Genomic DNA, 22,167 nt, shown 5'->3' with positions numbered 1-22,167 from the left:
ACACGGTGGTCGACTTTCTTCCAAAAGCTCACATTTCGCCTTCCTTTCCCGGCAAGGAATGCATGCCTTATATGTACGGCGGTAAGTATAGTTGGTGACAGCGCGACTGCGTGGCGGACGATGCATGGCTGCATGCATGCATGCAGTTGGAACTTGAAGTAAGCCTGCGTCGGAAAAAGAGGTTAATTTATGTGGGGAAAGTAACGTGCGGAGAAATTTTTAAATAGCCTTTTGATTATTTTCAATCAACCCTAATTCAGCTGCAGCGTAACTAAACTACTTACGGTTACGGGTGGGGAATCGGCAGTTCAAATATATTATATTTCTTGCATGCCTTTCATTCCGCATCGATATGTGTATGGTATAACTGTCAGACTACATATTCTAAGTCAAGTACCGAAACTGGGGGTGATTGTCTCCCTCCCTTGTAACATCTACCCGGACATCTGGATCCACCGTCCCATACATTCGATCACGTCGCCTATTCTCATGCCTCAATTTCAGATACAGCCCTAATGTCAGCACGGCGATCAAACCAGTCAATGCGCACCCAATGGCGCACCCTCTGACATAAAAAGGCCTAAGAATATCCTATTAGCCTTTCTCCATCGCCTCAAGCAAAACAACGTTGAAATAAAAGAACCCAGAGAAACTCACCCTTCAGAATCCGGAAAAGCCGAACTACTCACAAAACTTGAGCACTGACCGAAAACCGCCAATATAGCCATCCCAGCGCCCTTCTTGGAATCCCCTCCCTGATTATTCAACAGCCAGGTGATATTAATCGACAACGCAGGAAACACTCCGCAGGTCGCCAGCCACACTCCAAAATATCTCACCCCGGTTTTGTGCTCGTCCTCCACCGCGGCGAGAATGAGGTACCCTACCATTCCGACTACCGCAGATACGGTGATCACTAATCCTCTATGTCCCCATCGATCGGATATAAGAGCAGCTACGATGCAGAGGAGGAATGACGCGAAGTATGGAGGCGCCGAGAGTCCCTGTGCGTTGACAGACGTATAGCCCATTTCTTGAATAATGGTGGGGAGGAAGTTGGAGAGTCCTGCGAAAGAGTAGTTGCAGCAGAAGTGGATTGTCATGTGGATGTAGTTCTTATAGTCTGATAGGCCTTGGAGGACTTGTTTCCATTCCATCTTGTTTTTTGCAGTCTGGTCGACTGTTTGGAGACGCTCGACGGCTTGGGTTTGTTCGCTTTCGGTAAGGAATTTGGCGGTTCCTGGGGAGTCGGCAAGAAAGAAGAAGACAATGACAGAAAAGAGGACTGTTGGTGCTCCTTCTATACTCTGTGTTAGCCTCGTATCCAATTCAAAAAACGGTGTATTCAGGGCCTCCGATATAGGATCATACCAATAATAAATAGGAGCCTCCACGGCGCAATTGAATTGCGGATATGAGTAATACCAAAGGCAAGTGCACTTGCAAAGCAGTTCGCCACAGGTGACATCCCCAGCAACATGGAGACACGGAATCCAAGTTCCCCTCTCTGGTAGAATAACGATAGGAAGTAGGGCGCACCCGCCCCAAACGCCGCCTCGAATATACCCAGCAGACATCGGCAAACAATCAGCTCGGGCAAGTTAGTGACTGCACCACTGCACATGGCGGCTGCTCCCCAGCTGTATCGGTTCAGCGTCGATCAGGCCACTGTTCTCAAGACTTGCAAACTCACCAGATACAAAGAATCGCAATATAGATGTGAGCCGGAAAGATCTTCCACAAGACCGTAGTCCATTCAAATAGAATGTAGCATATATAGAACGAGTACAGAACCCACGACCATTGCTTGTCGTTGAGCCCAAGTGCCGTGTCTATACCTGCTGTCTTGGCGTTTCCAATGTTTCCTGCGTGATTCAGTCTGAGGGGTTATACTAGGAATGCGAGGCAAGGACACACAGTACCTCGGTCCAGATAGGACAATATGTATAGTATGCAGACTATTGGCAGAACGCGACGATCAAACTGCGCGAGTCAGCACTGAACCCCTTGCGTCAATCTCAAACATACCTTTCGGCGAATAGACGCCTGGTCTGCAGACAGAACATGAACATGCTGCATGTCTTTGGCATCTTGAGATTGGGCTTGCTCAAGATGGATAGCATCAGACTCCTTGACTTCGTTTTCGCTCATTGTTGATCAAGTCTGAGTGACTAGGTCTTAACTCGATGGGAATAACAACACCACAACGACTCAATCAAGCCCCATAGCCCCATGTCCAACTAAAGAATATCATATTTATACCTTTTACAAGCGAGCTTCCCCGCATTGACCTCCCTTCCCCACGGGGTAGAGTGATAGACCCCTAAACCGGGTATCCGGATTCCGGCCCCAGCGCGGATAATTGGCAATATCCGCAATCAAAATACCCGCTCAAAACTATACACTCAACGGCATCAAGAGACGGCTATAAAATATCCATATTCGCCTCCCTTTGACCTCAATGGACCAGCACAGAATTCAAACACATCACGTTTCACTGACCAACTCCACACCATCATCTACTCGTTCAAAATGACTCTCACCCAGACAACCCCCTACCCCTTCCCCTTCACCACCAACCCAACAAACCAACCCACAACCAAGGGCGCCCCCAGAGACGAAACTCTCACCCTCAAGAATGTCCGCGGTAAAATACCCTCCATCCAAGCCTCGACCCTCCGCACCATGATGTTGGAAGCGCACTCCGACCCCACAAAGATTATCGCCCACGCCTGCTCGTACGATGGCCTCTCCTCGCGCCTGGTGCAGGAAGCCGGCTTCCCCATTGTCTTCCTGGCAGGCTACGCCGTGGCCAGCTCCTATGGACTCCCGGATACGGGATACATTGCTATGGCGGAGATGTGCGATAAGATCCAGGAAGCCGTGCGCGCAACGGATATTCCTGTTATGGCGGACGGGGATACTGGGTATGGAAGTCCGATGAATGTCAAGAGGACGGTTGAGAGTTTTGCTGCGGCCGGTGCGGCGGGCATTATGATTGAGGATCAGACTTGGCCGAAACGTATGTTCCCCTTTCCCTTTCCATTTGTGTCTCTTCTCTTCTGTGGTGGCTGGTCAGGTATGGATGGAATGTACCGAGAGACTAACGGGATATCCAGGATGCGGCCACACAAAAGGAAAATCCGTTGTGTCGCGAGGCGAAGCCTACGCCCGGGTTCAAGCAGCCGTTGATGCCCGTAACAACGGTCAGGACATATTTATTCTGGCCCGTACCGACTCCCTAATCCACGGATGGGAGGAGGCCATGGCCCGCGCAAAGGAGTTCAAGCGCATTGGTGTGGACGCTGTATTCGTCGAAGCCTTACCCGATCGCGAGGCGATGCAAAAATGTGTCCAGGAACTGCAACTGCCTGTCTTTGCTAATATCATTGAGGGTGGGCTAACAGAGAACCTGTCAGCCAAGGATCTGGCTGAGCTCGGGTTCTCCGCTGTTGCGTATCCGTGGACGCTTGTAGCGGCGAAGTTGAAGAGCATCCGGGACACGTTGGAGGCGTTGAAGAGGAGTATGACTACTGGGGCACCGCCGATGATTTTGGGCTATGCGGAGGTTTGTGAGGGAGTAGGGTTTAACAAATATTGGGTAAGTCTGCTCGTGGTTTTGCGGTGGCTGTCCTTGAAGATGTTTGCTAACTGTGGTTTAGGATCAGGAGGTGAAGTATGAATATAATGAGAATGGATTGGTGGGGAGTCGCAATGGAAGTGCGTAGTGTCGATAAATACCTTTAGATGAGTTTACCAATATGTTACGATATAAAACAGGTGCCAGTTGTAGCCATACACGCGTCCTCCATCTTGGAGTCGGGATTCTCGCCTCATACTTCCTTCGCTCATGGTAGAGGTGGATACATTAGAGTATGATGCCCGGAGATGCTAATATACGGGCCCTTAATCGGATGGTAAACCAGCCACCTATGGGTTAACTCGACGCTATGCAAATATTCATGTACTCGTTCTGCGCTCAGTCTGGAAATTCTAGGTAAATGCATGAGATCCTTAAGTGTTCATGGGTATTCTGTAACTTAACATGCCGGGCGTCCAGATCAAAACGGAGGGGAAAGAAATCAATAAATAAAAAAGCAAAACCTATCAAATACAGGATATCTGTCGTCAGTCATGCCAATGCACCGCCGTGCGTTATTATGGAATTAAAGTAAGAAAATGATGCAAGAAAATGGTTTAACCATGAATGCAGGAAATGCAATGATAAACGAAAGAAAGGCCCGCTGTCCCTAACGGTGAGAAGCGAGTTTCCACCTGCCGCCCCCCCAGGACAAGATTCCTTCCTGGATAGCCCAGTCACGTAGAGCAATGTCCTCTTTCTCTGAATCCAGAGCGACATCACCCTTCTCGTAATGGCGACCAACGTGCTCCATCCGTTGGTTCCAACTTTGAAAGCCAGCGAACTCCTCTCCACAGAAGCCACATGCGCTGCGTGAGGGCGGTCGGCGTTGTTCATGCCAGCACCGAGTGCGCACCGCCTCCAGCGTCGCATCAAATTGTTGTTTCTCCTCCTCGGTGGCTTGTTTAGACTTGGCCCAGGGCGCGTGCATCCGACGCTGGTGCTGGGTGAAGAGATCTTTGCGGTTGAAGTCATTGGTGCAGCTCATAGGTCTGCCTTTGCTCGGATTGTTAACGTTGCACTGGCCCACATCACAGCGATAAAATCCTAGCTGGACATGCTGTGATGTCACATGTCGCTTCCACTCATTCTTAGAAGTAAAGGAGCTAGTGCATCCATAGCGAGAGAAGGTGCAAACAAAGGTTCGTCGGGGCCGGGTGCCTTTCTTGGTCTTTGATTTGGAGGACGTCCGACAAACGCGGACAGAGTTGGAAGTAAGGGTTTCTTTCCTCCGGGAACTCTTCTTGCTGCCGTGATTGTGACACATTGTCGTTTTCTGGCCAGTGTTGTTGTTTGCCGGCACACGTGGGGGACTAGGCAAGGTAAACGAGTCCTGGTCAGGCGCTTGTCCTGCGCCGAGATAGCTAAGTGTCTCGTTGGTAGGATCGAGTTGGCTGTGTTGGTGCATGTTATGGCTATGCACTGGGGTTGGCTCGTTGACGGGCAAGGGCTCGGTGTCGAGTCGAGGGTCGAGTTCAGGATCGAGTTCAGCCTCGAGTTCGAGTTCGGCGGCTATCGGTATGGGCACGGGATAGTTCTGCACTATCTGAGATGGTGCAATAGAGGACTCAACATTTCCAGAAGGGCCTGGTGAGCAAGAACCCCAGTGATCGAGTGGAAGCATCGTGTCCGCGCAACTGGAAGGCGGCGACATGTAGCATCCCATGTTCCTCCAGTTATTGCTTTGGGGGCTTTCAGCTCCGGACGATGAGTAGGCACCACCAAATGGTGAGGAAATGTCGGACCCCATAGGAAAGGCGCTGGCCTCCATGCTGTATGGTGAAGCAGTTTGGGTTAGATGCACACCTGGGGTCGATAAAGGCATGGACGAGGAAAGCCACGGAGTCTTCATGGTGTGGTCGACATGGGATATCTGGCGTTGGATTTCAGCAGTTCGTTGGCAGAGCATGGAATCAGCAAAGTCCGCGTCTGGGAAGAGTTCGTAGTCTTGGGTTGAGGAATGTTGAAAGTCGGTAAAAGAGTTGGGGTCGTCCATGGTCCACGAGTTCCAGAATCCTTTCTGGGAGAACAGATAGATGGAGGTTGTTGATCGAGGGGGAAGAAACACCAAGCGTCATAATTCTGGGCGATCGCGAATTTTTATTTCCAGCTGAAAACCTCGAACAGCATGTGTCTTCACCCTGGGTGCCCATCGAGCCGGGCAAAGCCAGAACCAAACTGAGAAAACAGATGACGATCGGCGTTCGTGAATGGCTGCCGTAGAGCCGCAAATCCTCTGGAAATCAAACCGTCCAAAAAATGATCGTCATCGAGTGGAAATACGTACTCCGACTCTGATGAGAAGCGCCGCCCCTGCAGCGGTCGGGAATGGTCATTTGGCGCAGACCGACCGGGGGCTACTCGGATGGACCATTCGTAGCATTTTTCATCCCCCCTTTTTCTGCACTTTTTTTTCTGTTTAATTGCTTTTCAGCAAATCGGGCAGGAGTCGGACAAGTGGCTGTTTAGCTACATGGGTGGGTGCCCTCGTGGTTCACGATTAGGGGTGGAGGAACCGCCATGATGATAGCTCCAAATGCTCCCCATTGGGGTAAATGATTGGATACAAATGCTCCAATCCAAGAGAGCCTCACGCGCTGTCAGTCTGGAATCAATTTAGAAAGAGACTTCGGAAGATTCCATTCCAGGATCCGCTGTCGTCAACGACAGTTTTAGCTTTCACAGCCGCATTTCCACGTGCATCGTGTTCAGAGTATGTATGCAGTTGCCAGTTGCAAATCCTCTAGAGGGAAGTGATGACGACAAAAATGAGGGAGCGAAAAAAAGAAGAAGAAAATGAAAAGGGAAGAACAAGACAGGGATTGTCCCAGAACCACAGACAGATTCGGAATGAAGGGAGATTTTTGCGCGAAGTGCAAGCAAAAGGCCAAATCAGCCTCAGCGCGATTCCCCCAGGCGGTGCTGCTAAGAAAGCCAAAAATGCATTAGTTCGGGATGTCCGTCGTACCCACAGTCCACCGCGACGGCGCTCGTGGGGAAACAGAGACTTATCGAGCCCATCAGCGTTCTTTTTCCCATCATCCATGCAAGCGAACCATTCCAGGCATCGAAGGGACAACAGGAAAGGGCAGGAGCAGAGGCCCATCGTTATCGCTAAGTGGCTGACAATTTGGGGCGTTTTTGCCCGTCCCAATGAATTGAATGCATGAATGCATCCTTCATCTCTCACTCTTGTCCCATTCAGGAATCGTAACGCGAGAGATCCTCGCTGCCGCAGTCAACTTGCGTTAATCACCCCAGAGAATCATCCTGCTCCTGTCATTTAACGCGCGACATCCAAAATAGCGTCTAAAGAGGGGAAATGACTCCATTGTACATGGTAAAGAAGGTCGCGACAAGGAGGATGATGGACATTGAGGTGAAAAGCTCCTGGAAGGACCTCAGAGATCGATTCTGGCACCAATACTTTACCGCCCCCAAATACTAGATACAATACCCTCGGTACACGGCGTGACCACCAGTGGATAGCCATTGAGGGTGGTCATTGGCTCTCGGCAACCGGCTCCCCACTTCCAGTACCCGAAACCCTGGCCCAGAACCATCGGACACTGGAATCTTTCCGCTGACCACCATCTTCTCGCAGTACGAGTCATGCTGTTTTCACTTTGCTTATTTTCGTGGCAGTCACAAAATGGGGGGGGAGATAAAAAAGTGAAAAAAAAAAATAAATAAATAAATAATAAATTAATTAATAATTCAATAAAAATTGGTTTTTATCTTTATTCTTTAATTAAAGTTAGATTTTCTCTAGAACAGCCCACTGGAAGGGAAGCTCATCCTTCCCACACCGCAAGAACTGCGGTGAGACGGGTTCCTGTGTCCCTGTGGCTGAGACGCTTCATCTGCACATAAGAAAGATCGACTAGATTATCAGGAAGAAATCAGGGATTGAAGTTCAGCTGCTCAGCCTACCGGGCGAAGTCGTCGTTTCACCCTGGGTGTCTGGACCAGAGTCGAAATTCCCCAGGGATCAGGCCATGCAGAGTGAGGTACACAACATTTCCATTTCAATCCGTAAGGCGTATCTGGAAATCTGTCATATCTTTCGGAGCGGCGTCATGAGTAAATTCATGCCTGATATATCAGGTATCAGTATTACCCTTCCGAATGGGGTATAGTCTGGTTAGGCTTGCGGCCGAAGAGTTGGGCGAACAGGAGCCGGTTCTGCTTAACATGCAACCCAACAGGAGAGATGGTAAGGTAGATTTAACTAGTATGAGATTGGAAGAACTTTGTGTATCGTACAATTAGATATTTGCTTACCTCTAAGCGTTAACCACCTAGGACATGCTTGGGTGGGGCACCCATAGACTTGTACATACGTTCTCAGGATATATATACTTGCTGTATCGATAGGGAGCAACCAATGTAAATATTCAGCACACCCTCTTCCCAAGATATTAGAGAGGGGTTGAAATGAAATTACATAGAGTGATTTGCAAATATAACTACTCGAGCGAGGAAATAGCAAACGAGATGACCTAGATAGGTAGCGACTATTATAGATTTTCAGGGTGTTTCACTAAGGACATTGTATAAAACGTAGAAGAAGCAATTACCCATGTCAAAAAGTCATTTCCAGCCCCATCAATTACCTCCTCTAGCAACATACATAAACTAGAATCAGAACAATATGGTCATACAATGCCTCGCGGCCTTGTTTTCTTCGGCTTTCATTCCTTCTTGGCCTTCTTAAGAGCCCTCTTCTTCGGAACGCGGACCAGCCAGTACAAAAAGACTGCGGCTACCGTGTTGAAAACAATATACACAAACAAGATCCCGACGTTACGCCATAGCTCCGAGTATTTGATATGCACCCCCGCCAGAAATTGATCCGTCGTGGACAAGGAACATACTTGGCAGTCGCTGTCAGCCTCAGGATTGAGCAACGTGCTTTTCGCCATCGTGGTAAAGGCTTCGAGATAGCCCGAGCAATGCTGGCCTCCGGGAGGTGGTATATGAAGCACCTCGATATCCGAGCAATGAACTGGAGCCCCGGCTATGCCTACCGCCAAGACGGAGCCCACGAGGTAGGAAAACGGTGATGCGCGCCACATGAATATCCAAAACCGAGGTAGGACGTCTGGACTTGCAAGTACACTAAATCACAATGCTAAGTTAGCTGTCCGTGTGGAACAATATACAGTCAATTTCCAAAGGGATTCACATACCCACAAAAGATGAGACACATCGAAAACATTAGCTGGGCGATGTTGCTAGCGGTTTCCGGATGGTCGATGCCTGCAATCATCATCGAGCTAAACGTGGACGTGAACAGCATAAAGATCAAGACAAGAAGGAACATCGTGCCACCACGCTCTGTTACCGAGTCTGTTGGATAGGCGTTGCGGAAAAGGCCAATTGGATAATACCAACAGAAGTACGCAGGCACAGCCATCAGCATGTTCCATGGAAGCTCAACCACAATACTTGCGAGCATGAATGCTTTCCATGAGTAGGCTTTCGATGGACGCTCCCGCACTTCGTATAAGGAACGCTGCATCGCAAAATATGGCATCATCTGTTGAACCAGATTGGGGAAGATGACAAGCAGCATAAAGATAGAAAACATCTCATTTTGCATGCCTTGTATGCTGGTAGGTTCCCTCCAGAACGTGAAGCCGATAAACAAAGGCTAGTCCATGTCAGTGATCCAGAATTAGTGAACTAATTTACGAGGAAGAGAGAGAGACCTACCGGAATAATGCACATGGCTGCCTTGGCATAGATGTATGACGGGCAGCGCCAGTACTGCTGGAATACTCGCTGGAGACAAATGAAGAACTGTGCCCACAGGGGCATCGCAAACTCTCCATACCCAGCTGTTCGAGGGGGCTGGGGTCGTTGCAGGAGTTCCTGTTTCATCTGTAGCAGTTCCTGTTGTACCTGAGCACGCTCACGGCTGTGTTTCCAAACATCTGACCAGTCTTGGTCCGCCCGAGAGCCAGGGGCTGCGCCTATGACTTCAAGCATCCACTCCGCAGGATTGGCATTTGGCGGGCACTTTGGTGAACCTTTATCCTCAAAATACTTGATCAAGGTTCTCATATTGGGGCCCAGGTCGCCAAAGTAGACAGTCTTGCCTCCTTTTGCCAAGAACAGTAGCCGATCGAACTGCTGCATCAAGATGGCCGAGGGCTGGTGGATTGTACATAAGATGGCTTGGCCATGATCGGCAAGCTTGCGCATGAGGGAGCATATTGACCACGCAGTTTGGCTATCCAAACCGGAGGTAGGTTCGTCAAAGAAGAGTAGAAGATCCGGTTTGGCTGCGATCTCGACTCCGATTGTCAGCCGCTTGCGCTGCTCAACATTGAGCCCCTCACCGAGGACGCCGACCACCGCCTCAGCGTACTCTTCCATATTGAGCATCTTGATAACCTCCTCTACATATGCTAGCTTTTCCTTCCGTGGAGTGCTCGCGGGCTGACGGAGCAGAGCACTGAAAATAAGGGCTTCCCGAACAGTACTTGTCTCTAAATGCAAGTCCTGTTGCTGGACGTAGCCTGTTTTACGCTGGAAAGAATCGTCACGCATGCGCCCGTCCACTAGCATCTCACCAGTGATCACTCCCATAGTTACCCGATTAGCCAGAACATCGAGGAGAGAGGTTTTGCCAGCTCCGGTCACACCCATTAGAGCTGTGAGGGTCCCCGGCTTAACCCACCCATCCACGTGATCCAAGATTCGACGGTCCTGACCCTTGATCTTGATGTCATAGCAAACGTCTTGCCAATGGAATATTGATGTTTGTTTGACAATGGCACCGACATGATCGTCCTGCTCACTGCCAACCTTCAGCTTCTCTGATGTGAGAACATCTTCTGGGTCCGCTTCCCGATGGACCTTCTTTGCAAAAGCGGGTATTTTACCGCGAGGGAAGACCAGGATCTCTCCTTTCGAGGGCTTGGCACGCACAAGCTCACTGGCGACAATGTAGGCGACCAGCGAAAAGAACAGGAACCCCAGAAGGATGCCAAAGTTACGCCATAGGTGCGAGGGATAGTATTCGAAGGCCACCTCGAGATAGCGATCACCGTCTATATAATCCTGGCCTGCCACGGCACCCTTTCCGGAACAAATCTTTGAGTCGAGAGGAGCATTGTCATATCCTGGACCGGACGGCACGTACGTCGCACAATGGAATTTGCGGCCGGCGAATTCATTGATCATGAGGGATTCAAAGGAATACTGTAGTTAGGGCTTTAGCGAAAAGCCAATCGCGCATGGAATGGTAATCTAAGAAACTTACTGCGATTGGATTGATGTAATTGAGCCATCGAAACCAAGGGTGCATATCCCGGACCGGAATAGTGAAGCCCGTGTAGATCATCAGTATCATCATGAAGATTGAAGCAGGTACTTCTGCTTGCGCCAACGACCGAGAAACTGCAGCTATCCAGCGGAACACGTTGGACATAGTTAATGTTGTTGTCACGGAGAACAGATAGAATACAAAGAAATGCCCGGGTGTCCGACGCAAGTTCGTCATAAAGTAAAGAATCAAATTAAATACTATGGAGACCAGTGCCTTAGCCGGGAGATCAACAATCAGGGAGCTAATTGCTTCGGCTGATGGGTGGTAAAGCGCATATTTATCGTGTTTTTCGACGATTGGCCGTTGTTGCCATAGAGTAAGCATCTCGAGGGCGCTGGCGAAAGCATTCAACAAGATCGCAAAGAATAACAATGCACCTCGGGAGAAATAACTGTCTGTCGTTTCGTTCAAGTTATAGAACACACTTGAGATGATTAGTGCCAGGATACTATTGCCGATTACGGTTGATAGTGTCATGCTCATATCGCCCTTGAGACGTAGAAACCCTCTTTGAAGGCAAAGCTTGATCTGCATCGAATATGACAAGGTGTAAGGGGAGGAAGCCCTGGTGTTCTTGGCTTTCTCCGCGGCACGAGAACGACTGAATTCCTCCTTCTTGCTTCCCCCTAAGGGGAATTCATTCTGAAATGCCTCGATGTCAGCCAAGAGTTGCTTTCTTTCCAGACTGTCCCTCCATCGCGCGGCAAATTCATCTGGTGTACGAGGGACTAGGTGCTCATATCCCTTACGAACCAGCCTTTCTGTCGGACTGGTCAGGGATGTTAGAAAGTCTCCAGTAGTCTGTCTTTCTGGACAGTCAAACCCCATTTCGATAAAAAACCGTTTTGCGTCGCGGGCACGACCGAAATATATCTGGCGGCCTTCGTAAAGAACAATGACTTTATCAAAGACATCATAAATAGCCTGACTCGCCTGGTAAATTGCCACGATGGCCGTGGATCCAGTGTAGTCCGTAGATAGACGTAGGTTTTTGACAAATTCGAGAGCAGTCGAACTGTCTAATCCTCGCGTGCTATTATCCCAGCATTGTAGCGGGCTCCCACAGAGTGTGGTTTCTGCAATGCTAACTCTTTTGCGCTCGCCTCCTGAGACACCCCGAATGAACTCGTTTCCTACTAGTGTATTCATGGTATGGGTAAGACCTAACATAGCCATGACAACGTCTCTCATATGTGTCGCATATTGATCACGGCTCACACCAGGGAGTCTATTTGCTGGTGCTCGAGCCTTTGCAGCAAAAAGAAGGGTGTCCCCGGCAGTAAGTTGTGGAAAATGAATCTCTGTTTCTGCCTGGTACATCACCTCTCCACGAAATCGACTATGCATCTCGTCCCATGAGATCCCTTGATACTGAATATCAGTTCCCTTATCGAGCCACAGCCCATGTGTTTCACCAGCGATAGTTTTCAGGAAGGTTGAGCAACCACTGAAGACAGAGAAGTTAGTTTGTTTGATAATGTTCGACGGGGAAGCGACGCTTACCTTCCAGGTCGGCCTAGCACCACCAGCATCTCCCCACTGTTGATAAAGCCTTCGAAGTTGCGCAGAATATCGATCCGAACCTTGTTCCCATTGCCGAATAGGCCTCGGAGCCAACCCGCTGCTTTGAGCCAGACATTTGATACCGTAGCCTGATAGTCAGCTGCCGTTCCATAGCCAAATGCGTTGAGGTTTCGAAACGAGACCCCTGCAGTGCGACGGGGGTAGCGCTCAGGGTCCCGCGAGGTTATGTGCAAGAGGTTCTTGGTCCATTTTCGAGAGTTGAATTGGTCTGAGTTCGGGTCCAATTCAGGGTCACTGGTATTGAGAAACGGGTTGAGTCCTTCGGTGCCGCTATTAGTCTGAGAAATACGCGACAAGGTTCGTGCTAATGTAGTGATCTTGGCCTGTCCCTCTTGCTCGATGCCGTCCTCTGAATCAGCTCCGATTGTATCCGAGCTCTCTGCTTTGTCAATCGCTGGCCCGGTGGTTTGGTTCACATGAATATTTGCGTGGCCATGCAATGAACGCTCCTCGCGAGGCAGTGCCATTTTTGATGTCGCGGACGATTCAATGGACGCTATAGGCGTTGACAAAAGGCCTATTGTGCTTCGTTATGAAAATACGGACGCGAAACTGACAGCTCCTCATAATACAATATATGCAATGTCAACACACAGTTCGAGCAGCTGAGATACGTGTAGATGCTAGAATGTGTACCCAGGGACACTGCAGTGAAAACAGACAGAAAGGAAGGAAAGAAGGCAGGGAAAAGATAATAATCATGGCTGAGTAAACAACAGGAGGCAAGGTTTGACGCCATATGTATAGTAACACGGAATACGGGAGAGACGACATCCGACCAGGAAAGCATAACACGGAAAGGGGAGGGAGGACAGGAAAAGGCAGTAGCCGAGCCGGTCCATGGCCGAGAGATCATTGTCCCATGTGCCTTTGTAGGGTTTGGAAAGTGCGACTCTCAGGTCCTTGGCATGGGAACCGATAGGCCGTTTTCCTTGGGTTTATGTTCATTGATCTAAGTCATGTGCGAGGATGCTCCGCCGCGGAAGCTACTCCGTAGGGTATAGGCATAATTAATCTTTGTTCCCAAGTGGGTCGCAGCTCGATCAGCATAGCTTTCTGAATCTGGTACTCTCACCGGGTTATTAGCTTCATTCCTGATTCAAGCGAACTTTACTACTCCGGAGTAGATGACATGGTGGTATTGCGTTCCGTCTCTGCTCTATCTTTTTGTTGGTTCATTATTCCTCTATCCAGCTCAGACTCCTTCAGGGTGTAAGGATGACCCGGCAAGAATCGTAGGGAGCTGTGAGTGTGATGCGGCGTAACCCTGTCCAACGTCCTTCCCCGTTACATCAACGGTAGTATTGTATGGTTCAACATCGATATTCCACGTAAGATGGTAGGCGTTCATTGGCTTCGTATTGGCCTCGTATTGGGGCCAGTGGACCACCCCCACTCGAGACCCAGAAATATCCCGGAGCTAAACCGCGTTGGGTTAATGCTGGTCATCCTGACAGCGTACGGAGTTACCTTATTCTTGCCTTATATTGCAGGTCCCCACTGCGATACAAACAATCACAGCAAACGTCAACGACATGGCAGACAGATGAATGGGGATATCAGCGTTTATGTCCCCATTATTATCAGTAGTACTACGGCACTCCGAAGGAACAGATTTCAGACAAGTCTTTACTAAGCCCGATCCTGTCAATTTTTAAGATAGTTAGTATCTACCTCGTAATATTAAGTTTAAAAGTTCCGATGAATGGGGTATTTTACATGCGGGGTATACCTGTATTATATTTTTCTGTTCTTTGTATGAAGTTAGCAATTGAACGGTCGGTTGTTCTCCTTAATCCGAAATAACAGAAAAGAGATACATCAGGCCTCGAATCATTGTGCATAGCCCACGAGATGTTTATACCAACGCCTCCTTTGTTCAACCCTCCACTGAGCTGATTAACCTTTTTGAACAGACAGAAAGCTGTTATTACAGTGAAACTTACACTCACTCTTGCGCAGTCGCAAAACAGCATGCACGTGCCTTAGTCCATGGTTGTCCTAGGGTGATACTCGATTGGTGAGGTGACGTATTGGATTTCAGTTTGTTCGCATGATCGTCCTGTAAAATGCTGACTGGTAATACTCCACTCTCCCTTACCACCGTTAGAGTAATTCTACTAGCCGAATATGTCTCGGAAGAGAAAGACGGGTCTAAAAGACGTCTATCAGATCCTTGAGGATGTGCGGAAGATCAGGATCGAACATGTCGAGAGTATGTTCATGAGAAGCGCACCCTGCAGCAAGTATACAGAAAATGCAATATCTGACAGGCTTATCGAAGGAACCTCGTCATTAGGCAGCAATCTCTTACAGAACCTTAAGATTGCACAGGATACCCTTCGTGATTACGGCCATTTCCGAGAGGCCGACGCCCTGACAGATGTCCTTATTAACTGTGCACAACTCCCCGAACTGGGTGGGTTAGGTCTGACGGAACATACCGACCTTACCGAGGAACAAGATTTGGAGGTTCTATTTCTGGTGTCGGCATGGTGGGAAGCGTTGAATTCAGCAGACCGGGCCAAGGCATTTCCCACCCCGCTGCGTACCCGTCCTGAAGGACGAAGGGGCATGACCCTGAGTGAGAAGATCTTCTCATTGCACGACATTGATCAGCGGGGGTCGGTAGCCCCAGGCGACTTGATACGAGTCGATGTAGATTGGGTCATTGCATCGGAGGCTTCTTGGGCAGTAAGTGCTTGATGGAGGTCGTCCTCTTCCATTCACCACTACTGCGCTCACAGGACATTCTAGGGCATGGAGTCAACGTACAACCGCCTTCGGAAACCAGGAATATTCCGTAATGACCGCTTCTGGCTTGCTGGAGATCATGTAGTTGATCCTCGGATCAACGGTCTCCCGAGAGTTCAGGCATTAATCGATGCGAGTGAAAGAGCAAAACGTGTCTTCAAATTGACGGATTACCAAGGCATGAATGTTAGTCCACTAATTGAAAATTCACTGGTCTCCTAGTAAGCGTGCATAGTATACAATTATCCACACAGAGTTCTATCGTGAACGAGCACAGCCGGGCATGCTCATAGTAGGGTCGGACTCGCACACCTGTTCATCCGGCGCGCTGGGATGCTTGGCTATCGGTCTTGGTGCTGCAGATGTAACAATGCCGTTGGTAACAGGACAGACATGGTTCAAAGTCCCAGAATCCATCCAAATCCGTCTGGTTGGAAAGCCCAAGCTTGGCATTGGAGGAAAGGATACAATCCTTTATATTTTGCAGAAATTGAAAAGGAATACAATCGCCTCAGACAGAATTGTGGAGTACAGTGGATCTGGACTAGAATACCTGTCCTCTGACGCTCGGTTTGCAATATCGAACATGACAGCAGTATGGCTTACATTAGTTCTCAACTATAAGTTCACTACTCATTCATACGGCAGGAGCTCGGTGGTATTACAGGAGTATTCGTCCCAGACATCCTTACACAAAGGCTTATCCAAAAGCGCAAAGCTCCACGCCACAGGACTGCAAGTATCTATATGAAGCCAGATGACGATGCACAATACGTTGGAACCCACGAGATTGATCTCAGCAAAGTTCAATCCTTCATAGCAAAGTACCCTCGGCCGGATGACGTTGTACCCGTTGTTGATTGTGAGGGCATGGAGTTGGACGGTTGCTTTATTGGAGCCTGCACCACTACCGAAGAAGATCTCATATTAGCCGCCTTGGTACTTGAACAAGGTCTGAAAGGTGGGATGAGGCCATCAGTAAAAGGCAAGAGGAAGGTTGTCCCAGGATCGATGACAATTTTGTTTCGACTACGCCAACTCGGCCTCATCGACGTTTACCAGGAAGCGGGTTTCGATATCGGCATCCCTGGATGTAGCTATTGTGTTGGCATGTCTGCTGACCAGGCAGCCCCGGGTGGGGTATGGCTGTCATCGTAAAATCGGAACTTCGAGAATCGAATGGGAAAGGGTACAGTTCAAGCCTGCGTGGCAAATCGCTCGTTGATATACTGACATCCAATGTAGGCTCGATCGGACACCTTGGGTATGCGGCTACCGTTGCTGCATTCTCGTTTACTATGAGGATCACCGATCCTACCTTCCTCCTGGATGCCATTGATACAAAGAAATGGGGCAATATCCGACGAATTAGAGATTCTATTATCCCAGAATCCCCGACCGAGATAGTAGAATATATGGAACCGAGCGAGTCTTCAAGGCCTTGCTGTGAGATCCAGAGCAAGGAACGAATCATCAGAAGTATGCTGCTAGATGCCTCTACAGTGAAGCATCAGGTCCTGACAGCAAGAGTGCAACTGCTTGGAGACTTTATAGATACAGACGCTGTAAGTCGTCGGCCTCTAAAGAGGATACAATAAGCCCCCATGAATTAATAGGTTATAAAGCTTGCGCCAGCTGAATTCTTAATTGGCATGGAAACTCACGAGGCAGCTGGAGAGCATTGCTTGCAATATACGCACCCGGAATTCCGTGACCGTGTTAAAGGGGGCTTCAATTTTATCGTTGCCGGCAAGGCCTTTGGCTGCGGATCGTCTCGGGAACAGGCTGTCATGGCACTGCTAGGTATGGCACCTCATATCAACCCATCTTCTATGCTTCCTTTTCCTTTTTTTCACTAACTCGCACTACTCAGGATGCGGTGCTAAATGTGTTATTGCCGAAAGCTTCGCTTTTATCTTTCAGCGTAACATGCCAAACCTTGGACTCCTCGGCATTACCATGCCGGAGAAGTTATTTCACGCGGCTGCCGAGGATGGAGCGGAGATCGAGATTGACTTAAATGATAGCATCATTAATATGGATGGAAGACCGTTCAGGTTCAGTCTCAGTCCAATGGAGAGAGAGCTCTTTCATCATGGTGGTATTGCGTCCGCCTTTGGAAAGTTTGGTAGTAACTTGTTTGAAGCGATGACGGAGGGAAAGAGGTTGGGTGTAACGCCTCACCGTGGCATTACAAAAGCCACTGATGTACACCCCGAGTTGCAGTGGTAGGAGTCCGAATTAGTTGCCTATTCTGTACGTTCATACGCGTTTGTGTGGTGTTGTTTAATCGATGTGTCTTCTAACCTTGAAGGAACTAGGCTTTAAGTCCTCTAATGATGCGAGGCATCAAATAGCTATTCTCACCTACGATACCAGACAATATGCCTCGTAGGCCTTGTCTATAGTTTCATCAGTAAGCCTAGGATGTGATGCTGCACGGTCACGTTGACGTTATGCAAGGAAGGCGTGGCCGGTACCGGGCCGGTTCAGCTTCTAGTCGATTGTTCCTTCCGGTTCTTGATCTTCTCACCGGTGTTCCTTTTCTACTTATATAACCACTATCAGACACCTACAGGTTTTATGTTTAATGCCTCTACACTGCTACCAGTGTTTCAGACCCATATCTACTCTCACCCTCTCTGGGGCTGTCAAGAGTGATGGCTGGGATCCTTATTTATCTACAGTATTTCCTGGGACGGCTTCTCTATCGCATTCGTGGCCACGACGCAGGGCAGATCATCCGCACGGCAGCCTTCGAGCAACTCCCAATGTCCAATATGCAGCTGGAAGCCACAGAATGCGGACCATCCGGCTCACTGATGCTACCGCACCACACTTGTGTAGCTGCTGATAAGAATGGTAGCTTTCCGGAACTTCGCTGGACTCCTCCCAAGGTCCAAGTCAAAGAGTATATCCTGATATCCGAGGATATTGACCCGCCTATACCTCGCTTCGTTGTCATGCATGGGCTGTTTTATGCCATTCCACCTACGATTACGGGAGTGCTCCCAGATGATACCGAGCAGGATAGAAACACAAAAGATCATATTACTCGGTCTGGCTGGAGATACGTCCCTAATCTTCGCGGAAGCTCATACATCGGGCCTGCCCCGCCCTTAGGACACGGCATTCATCGATACATCTTTACTATCATCGCCCTCAGCGAGCCCCTTCGTTTTGATCGTTCGCAAAGGGTCAGCAAGCGGCATATAGCGAAAGCGATGGTTGGCAAGGTCGCCGGATGGGGTCAGTGGGTTGGGCACTTCGAACGTCCCTGGCCTAGTTAGACGGGCACTTGGCGTGCCACGGGTCTTACAATCACTTCGGCATTTCCATCGGCTAAGAGGGGGAGAATGTGATGTGGTAAAAGTGGGACCTGGGATGATCCGATGAAATGGTATACTTTTGCTTCTTGTACTGTCCTTCTCATTACTGTCTCAAGACCTAATAATGCCATTACAATAACCAGAAGAGACTACCTTCGAACCGAGTCAACAATGCCATCCAGAATTATACGTGTGATACAATGATCAGACAAGGTGGCTGCCCCTTGGTATCCCTTTAGCCCACTGAGACAATTAGCCTTCCATAAGTGGACATGAAATGGATTACGTACGTTGTTCGACTTTTATCTGGTCCAGGAATGCCATGAAGCGGTGCATAGTTGACTGGATGGACGACTCGTACGCCCGCAGGGTTGTTGCCCCAGCTCGGTGTACCTGGGTATTGTCCGTTGAAAGTGTTCGAAGGATTGCCTGAAGAGTCTCTAATAGGCTGAGAAGCCTCATAGAATTGCGACACAGAAGGGTTCGAACCAACATCCCCGTCTCGGCTTCGTCCAAATCTGTTTCTCCCAGCTGCACCTTGCTTCGAATGCAGATAAATTGGGGTAGGGGCTGTTCAAATGCCAAGATATTCGCGTCGAAAAGGCAGTTCTTGCGGGTGATGCTATATGCTGAGCATACGGCCTCGAACAACGAAAGACAATGATCGGTGAGGGCAGGGATGGTTAGGAAAGACGAGGATTGTAGCGGAAGTTTGCGACAATCTTTGCAACTCAGCATAGCTTGCCCTTGTCCATAAACGCGCTGGACCAAGTCCAGGATCGTCTCAAACTCCACAACTGTGTCTACATTCCGGACATCCGTCAAAATCTGCAAGGCATCGATTGAGCAACTACAACTGCTTTCGGTTTCCATTTGTGGGAAGCAGTTACAGCGAATTCGTCCTCACACTTGTTGGTGGCAAACAAAGTTGTCGTCGCAACGTCAGAAAGCTCGAAGGTCGTCTGGTAGATGCTCACATTACTTGCCTCAGGTCATTGAGCTCCTTGTCGCGTGAATCAGATCATGTACGTATTACTATATCGGGAAAAAGGGGCATGTAAGCCTAAAGCTTGAATACCCTCCAAGGTATTTTTCATTTGCAAGGGCGCACATAATCCTTAATTACTCCAATAGAAATACGACTTACTGACGGATATGTGATGGTTCACGCGATAGCCGCCTCACATTTCGTCAGCTCCAGATCAATGAGGGAGCTCTGTTGGTCCGTTCCCTATGGAGCCAGTTCGTCGTGGCACACTCATGTCCTAAGACCCGCGAAAGCGTCACACAGCAGTTGACTGTGAAAATTAATAGTTCCCAGCGATCATACCCTCCGAGTAGCGGTCAACTTGGACTAGTGCTCCGACGCCTCCCTTTTATATACACAAAGCAATACTATTCAAATATCCCTACAGAGACGCATGTACGGAAGCCAGCCTGGACGCTACTACTGGGGCGCGAAGATTTACTGATTATATCAGAAGGCGAAAAGGAAATGACCAGGTACGGACGCACAAATAAGGTGACTATCATTACACGCAATAGAATACGGACCATAATAAGATGTTAGCTCTAGATATTATACCAGTTCAACGTCTCGCAGGCGGTTTCATTTTCGTCATAACCAACTGCACCCTTCGATTTGTCTCTGAAATCATGCTCAATCTTCCAAATGATGACGGAAGAGCTAATATTTCCTCAGTACAGCGCTGTATGCGACCGATGATACTGGACAACCCGCAAAGCCGCGCGTGCAAAATTTGCTTCACAAAAACAAATTTTTCTTCTGATGGGACAGGGAACCCACCCACTAATAATGGGCACTCTTCCACCTGTGCCTTGAAGTGAAAGTTCGCGTTTTTGTATCGACGATTGGCAGCCCCTTTCGAAATCTCCTGTCCATATTCTCGAAGGCGACTGTCGTGATACTCGACTAACACGCCGTCCCAAACACCACTGTCAACGGACGTGATTGTTTCAAGTGCGGTGATCAGACTGTCGATGCTAACGATCACTATCATGAGCAGATTTACTCGTGTTTTGCAGCAAATGGCGCATTCGAGGATAGTATCGGTCAACTGCTGTAAGATCTGCTGGCATTTTAAGATCGAGTCAATTGTGACAGTTGGCCATGTGCGAGAAGCGCTTATATTGAGAAGCATCAGATCTCGAGCAATGTGATCATGGCACTGACACTGGTATTGGCGGGCAGAAATAGTCGTTGGCACTGGACCTTCCGATGAGTGATCATATTCGTGGGCGCGTCGTTGTCCCTTGGTTGTAATAGATGGGTTCAGTTGTTCACCCGTGCCGGACAATCTAGCAGAATCGTTTCCCATGGAAGAAGGTATAGTCTGTGACCAGGCAAATGATTCCCTTTTGACAAACCCTGTATAAGAGGACGCTATTTCACTCATTATCTGGGCACTTTCAGTCGTTGGCTCACTATAGGATGAGAAGCCACTTGCTGGCGGGTAATACGCGGCTAATGGCACCTGGTCCTGCAGCTCGGAGGAAGCAACATCGATCGTCTTGGCAGAGCCTGTGAAGTCATTTGTGCTGAATGGTATCGCTGTGAGGGCGCTGTCGGCGCCATTTAGACCAAGGGTATCGAGAAAGTTACGGTCCTGCGTCAAGTCGGCCGGCTGACCAGATATAAACTGCTGTAGCCAGTTGTCGGACAGGTCAATGGTATCGGAGCCTGGATGACACAAACAGATCATTCATGTTAGCTTGCCTATCGTATGGAGGATGTAAAACGAACCATCATAGAGTGATAATCTGTCTGTATCTAAGAATGGTGGGGTTGGTAAGCGTGGATCCTCAGTGGACATATCATCCACAATGGAGTCGTTGAAGGTGATTTCGTCCAAGATCACCTCCTCGTCATCCTGAGGGTTCGTTATATCGTGCCCACTTCTCTGCCCTGAGTCCCGCTTTACCTTCCTCTTCCTAGGACTCCTAACTCTTCGGTTGGTCTGATTACGAGGATGATTTGATATTCCACGATCCAAGCAATCGTCTTGCGTATTGTCTCTCTTCTTCGCGGGTCTTCCTAGGCGTCGGGACATGCTGTAAATGCAATCTATATTGTGTTTCTGACATCGTCGACACGACGGTCTCTCATGACTACAACGGATTTTGGCTTGCTGACAAGCATTGCAAGTAGACCGTACTTTGACGCTTTTAGGAAGAGGATCGGGAAGCATCCTAGACGACCTGTCTCGATTCATGACGACTGGGCACAACACCGTGTATGGACCGATAGACGCTATGAGCTACCCTCGGGTCTTCTGTACGGCATGCTATATACCGACTGATCAGCTTCTTTGCCGGGTTCCAGACAATCTCATTGCGACCTTCTCCGCAGCGCCCTCAGGTATCAATAGACTCAAAGTTCAGCACCGAGGTAGCAATGGATGCAATTCTTTCCTTATCCAGGTTACATTACCCGGGTTCCACACCCGACTCGTCGGCAGTTCCAGGTATTTGGAATTAATCATAGCCGTAGGGCACTATGC

The 22,167-nt window shown here is 49.0% G+C and overlaps 7 protein-coding genes across 7 annotated transcripts; 3 read left to right on the top strand and 4 right to left on the bottom strand.

Annotated features, from left to right (window-relative positions):
• Positions 1-243: 243 nt before the first annotated feature.
• F9C07_1507229 (major facilitator superfamily domain-containing protein) lies at positions 244-2,341 on the bottom strand. Its single transcript, XM_041292614.2, has 6 exons — positions 2,029-2,341; positions 1,923-1,983; positions 1,694-1,865; positions 1,372-1,640; positions 658-1,300; positions 244-580 (listed from the first exon to the last, which is right to left on the bottom strand). The coding sequence occupies exons 1-6, from the start codon at positions 2,149-2,151 to the stop codon at positions 385-387; spliced, it is 1,464 nt and encodes a 487-aa protein (XP_041145789.2). The 5' UTR covers positions 2,152-2,341; the 3' UTR covers positions 244-384.
• A 191-nt stretch (positions 2,342-2,532) lies between these two features.
• On the top strand, positions 2,533-3,682 carry F9C07_3475 (putative carboxyphosphonoenolpyruvate mutase; the record flags this gene model as incomplete). Its single annotated transcript, XM_071511103.1, has 2 exons — positions 2,533-3,022; positions 3,120-3,682. 2 exons carry the CDS (start codon positions 2,533-2,535, stop codon positions 3,680-3,682), a joined length of 1,053 nt encoding a protein of 350 aa, XP_071366293.1.
• A 568-nt stretch (positions 3,683-4,250) lies between these two features.
• F9C07_3474 (putative C2H2 finger domain protein) lies at positions 4,251-5,636 on the bottom strand (the record flags this gene model as incomplete). The annotated part of the gene is made up of 1 exon (XM_041286209.1): positions 4,251-5,636. One exon carries the CDS (start codon positions 5,634-5,636, stop codon positions 4,251-4,253), a length of 1,386 nt encoding a protein of 461 aa, XP_041145787.1.
• A 2,501-nt stretch (positions 5,637-8,137) lies between these two features.
• Positions 8,138-17,574, bottom strand: F9C07_2155817 (pleiotropic drug resistance proteins, ABC superfamily). Its single transcript, XM_041292635.2, has 10 exons — positions 17,187-17,574; positions 16,564-17,116; positions 15,553-16,507; positions 14,849-15,503; positions 14,045-14,779; positions 12,483-13,983; positions 10,914-12,426; positions 9,359-10,852; positions 8,833-9,296; positions 8,138-8,761 (listed from the first exon to the last, which is right to left on the bottom strand). The coding sequence occupies exons 6-10, from the start codon at positions 13,028-13,030 to the stop codon at positions 8,335-8,337; spliced, it is 4,446 nt and encodes a 1,481-aa protein (XP_041145786.2). The 5' UTR covers positions 13,031-13,983; positions 14,045-14,779; positions 14,849-15,503; positions 15,553-16,507; positions 16,564-17,116; positions 17,187-17,574; the 3' UTR covers positions 8,138-8,334.
• F9C07_2232132 (aconitase family protein) lies at positions 14,694-17,549 on the top strand (the record flags this gene model as incomplete). The annotated part of the gene is made up of 8 exons (XM_071509901.1): positions 14,694-14,778; positions 14,848-15,257; positions 15,321-15,503; positions 15,553-15,912; positions 15,966-16,452; positions 16,563-16,882; positions 16,943-17,120; positions 17,191-17,549. 8 exons carry the CDS (start codon positions 14,694-14,696, stop codon positions 17,547-17,549), a joined length of 2,382 nt encoding a protein of 793 aa, XP_071366292.1.
• Positions 17,575-17,763: 189 nt separating the features above from the next.
• On the top strand, positions 17,764-18,767 carry F9C07_1506477 (phosphatidylethanolamine-binding protein). Its single transcript, XM_071508161.1, has one exon. It carries the CDS (start codon positions 17,978-17,980, stop codon positions 18,605-18,607), a length of 630 nt encoding a protein of 209 aa, XP_071366291.1. The 5' UTR covers positions 17,764-17,977; the 3' UTR covers positions 18,608-18,767.
• A 161-nt stretch (positions 18,768-18,928) lies between these two features.
• F9C07_3470 (putative AflR-like C6 transcription factor) lies at positions 18,929-21,879 on the bottom strand (the record flags this gene model as incomplete). The annotated part of the gene is made up of 4 exons (XM_041292634.2): positions 18,929-19,039; positions 19,136-19,496; positions 20,276-21,347; positions 21,411-21,879. 4 exons carry the CDS (start codon positions 21,877-21,879, stop codon positions 18,929-18,931), a joined length of 2,013 nt encoding a protein of 670 aa, XP_041145784.2.
• Between the last annotated feature and the right edge of the window lie 288 nt (positions 21,880-22,167).

Source organism: Aspergillus flavus, chromosome 4 (genome assembly GCF_009017415.1).
Source record: "Aspergillus flavus chromosome 4, complete sequence".
Classification (NCBI taxonomy): Eukaryota; Fungi; Ascomycota; class Eurotiomycetes; order Eurotiales; family Aspergillaceae; genus Aspergillus; species Aspergillus flavus.
This window is presented reverse-complemented; position numbering and strand designations above follow the sequence as displayed.

Bases quoted from the DNA above. Each gene is read 5' to 3' on its own strand.
- F9C07_1507229 (XM_041292614.2), bottom strand. From the start codon at position 2,151: ATGAGCGAAAACGAAGTCAAGGAGTCTGATGCTATCCATCTTGAGCAA. The intron at 1,641-1,693 runs GTGAGTTTGCAA...GAACCGATACAG, and splicing joins ATTGCGATTCTTTGTATCTG to CTGGGGAGCAGCCGCCATGT. The intron at 581-657 runs GTGAGTTTCTCT...GGATATTCTTAG, and splicing joins GCTTTTCCGGATTCTGAAGG to GCCTTTTTATGTCAGAGGGT.
- F9C07_2155817 (XM_041292635.2), bottom strand. From the start codon at position 13,030: ATGGCACTGCCTCGCGAGGAGCGTTCATTGCATGGCCACGCAAATATT. The intron at 10,853-10,913 runs GTAAGTTTCTTA...CCCTAACTACAG, and splicing joins ATTACATCAATCCAATCGCA to TATTCCTTTGAATCCCTCAT. The intron at 8,762-8,832 runs GTATGTGAATCC...ATTGTGATTTAG, and splicing joins ATGTGTCTCATCTTTTGTGG to TGTACTTGCAAGTCCAGACG.
- F9C07_1506477 (XM_071508161.1), top strand. From the start codon at position 17,978: ATGGCTGGGATCCTTATTTATCTACAGTATTTCCTGGGACGGCTTCTC.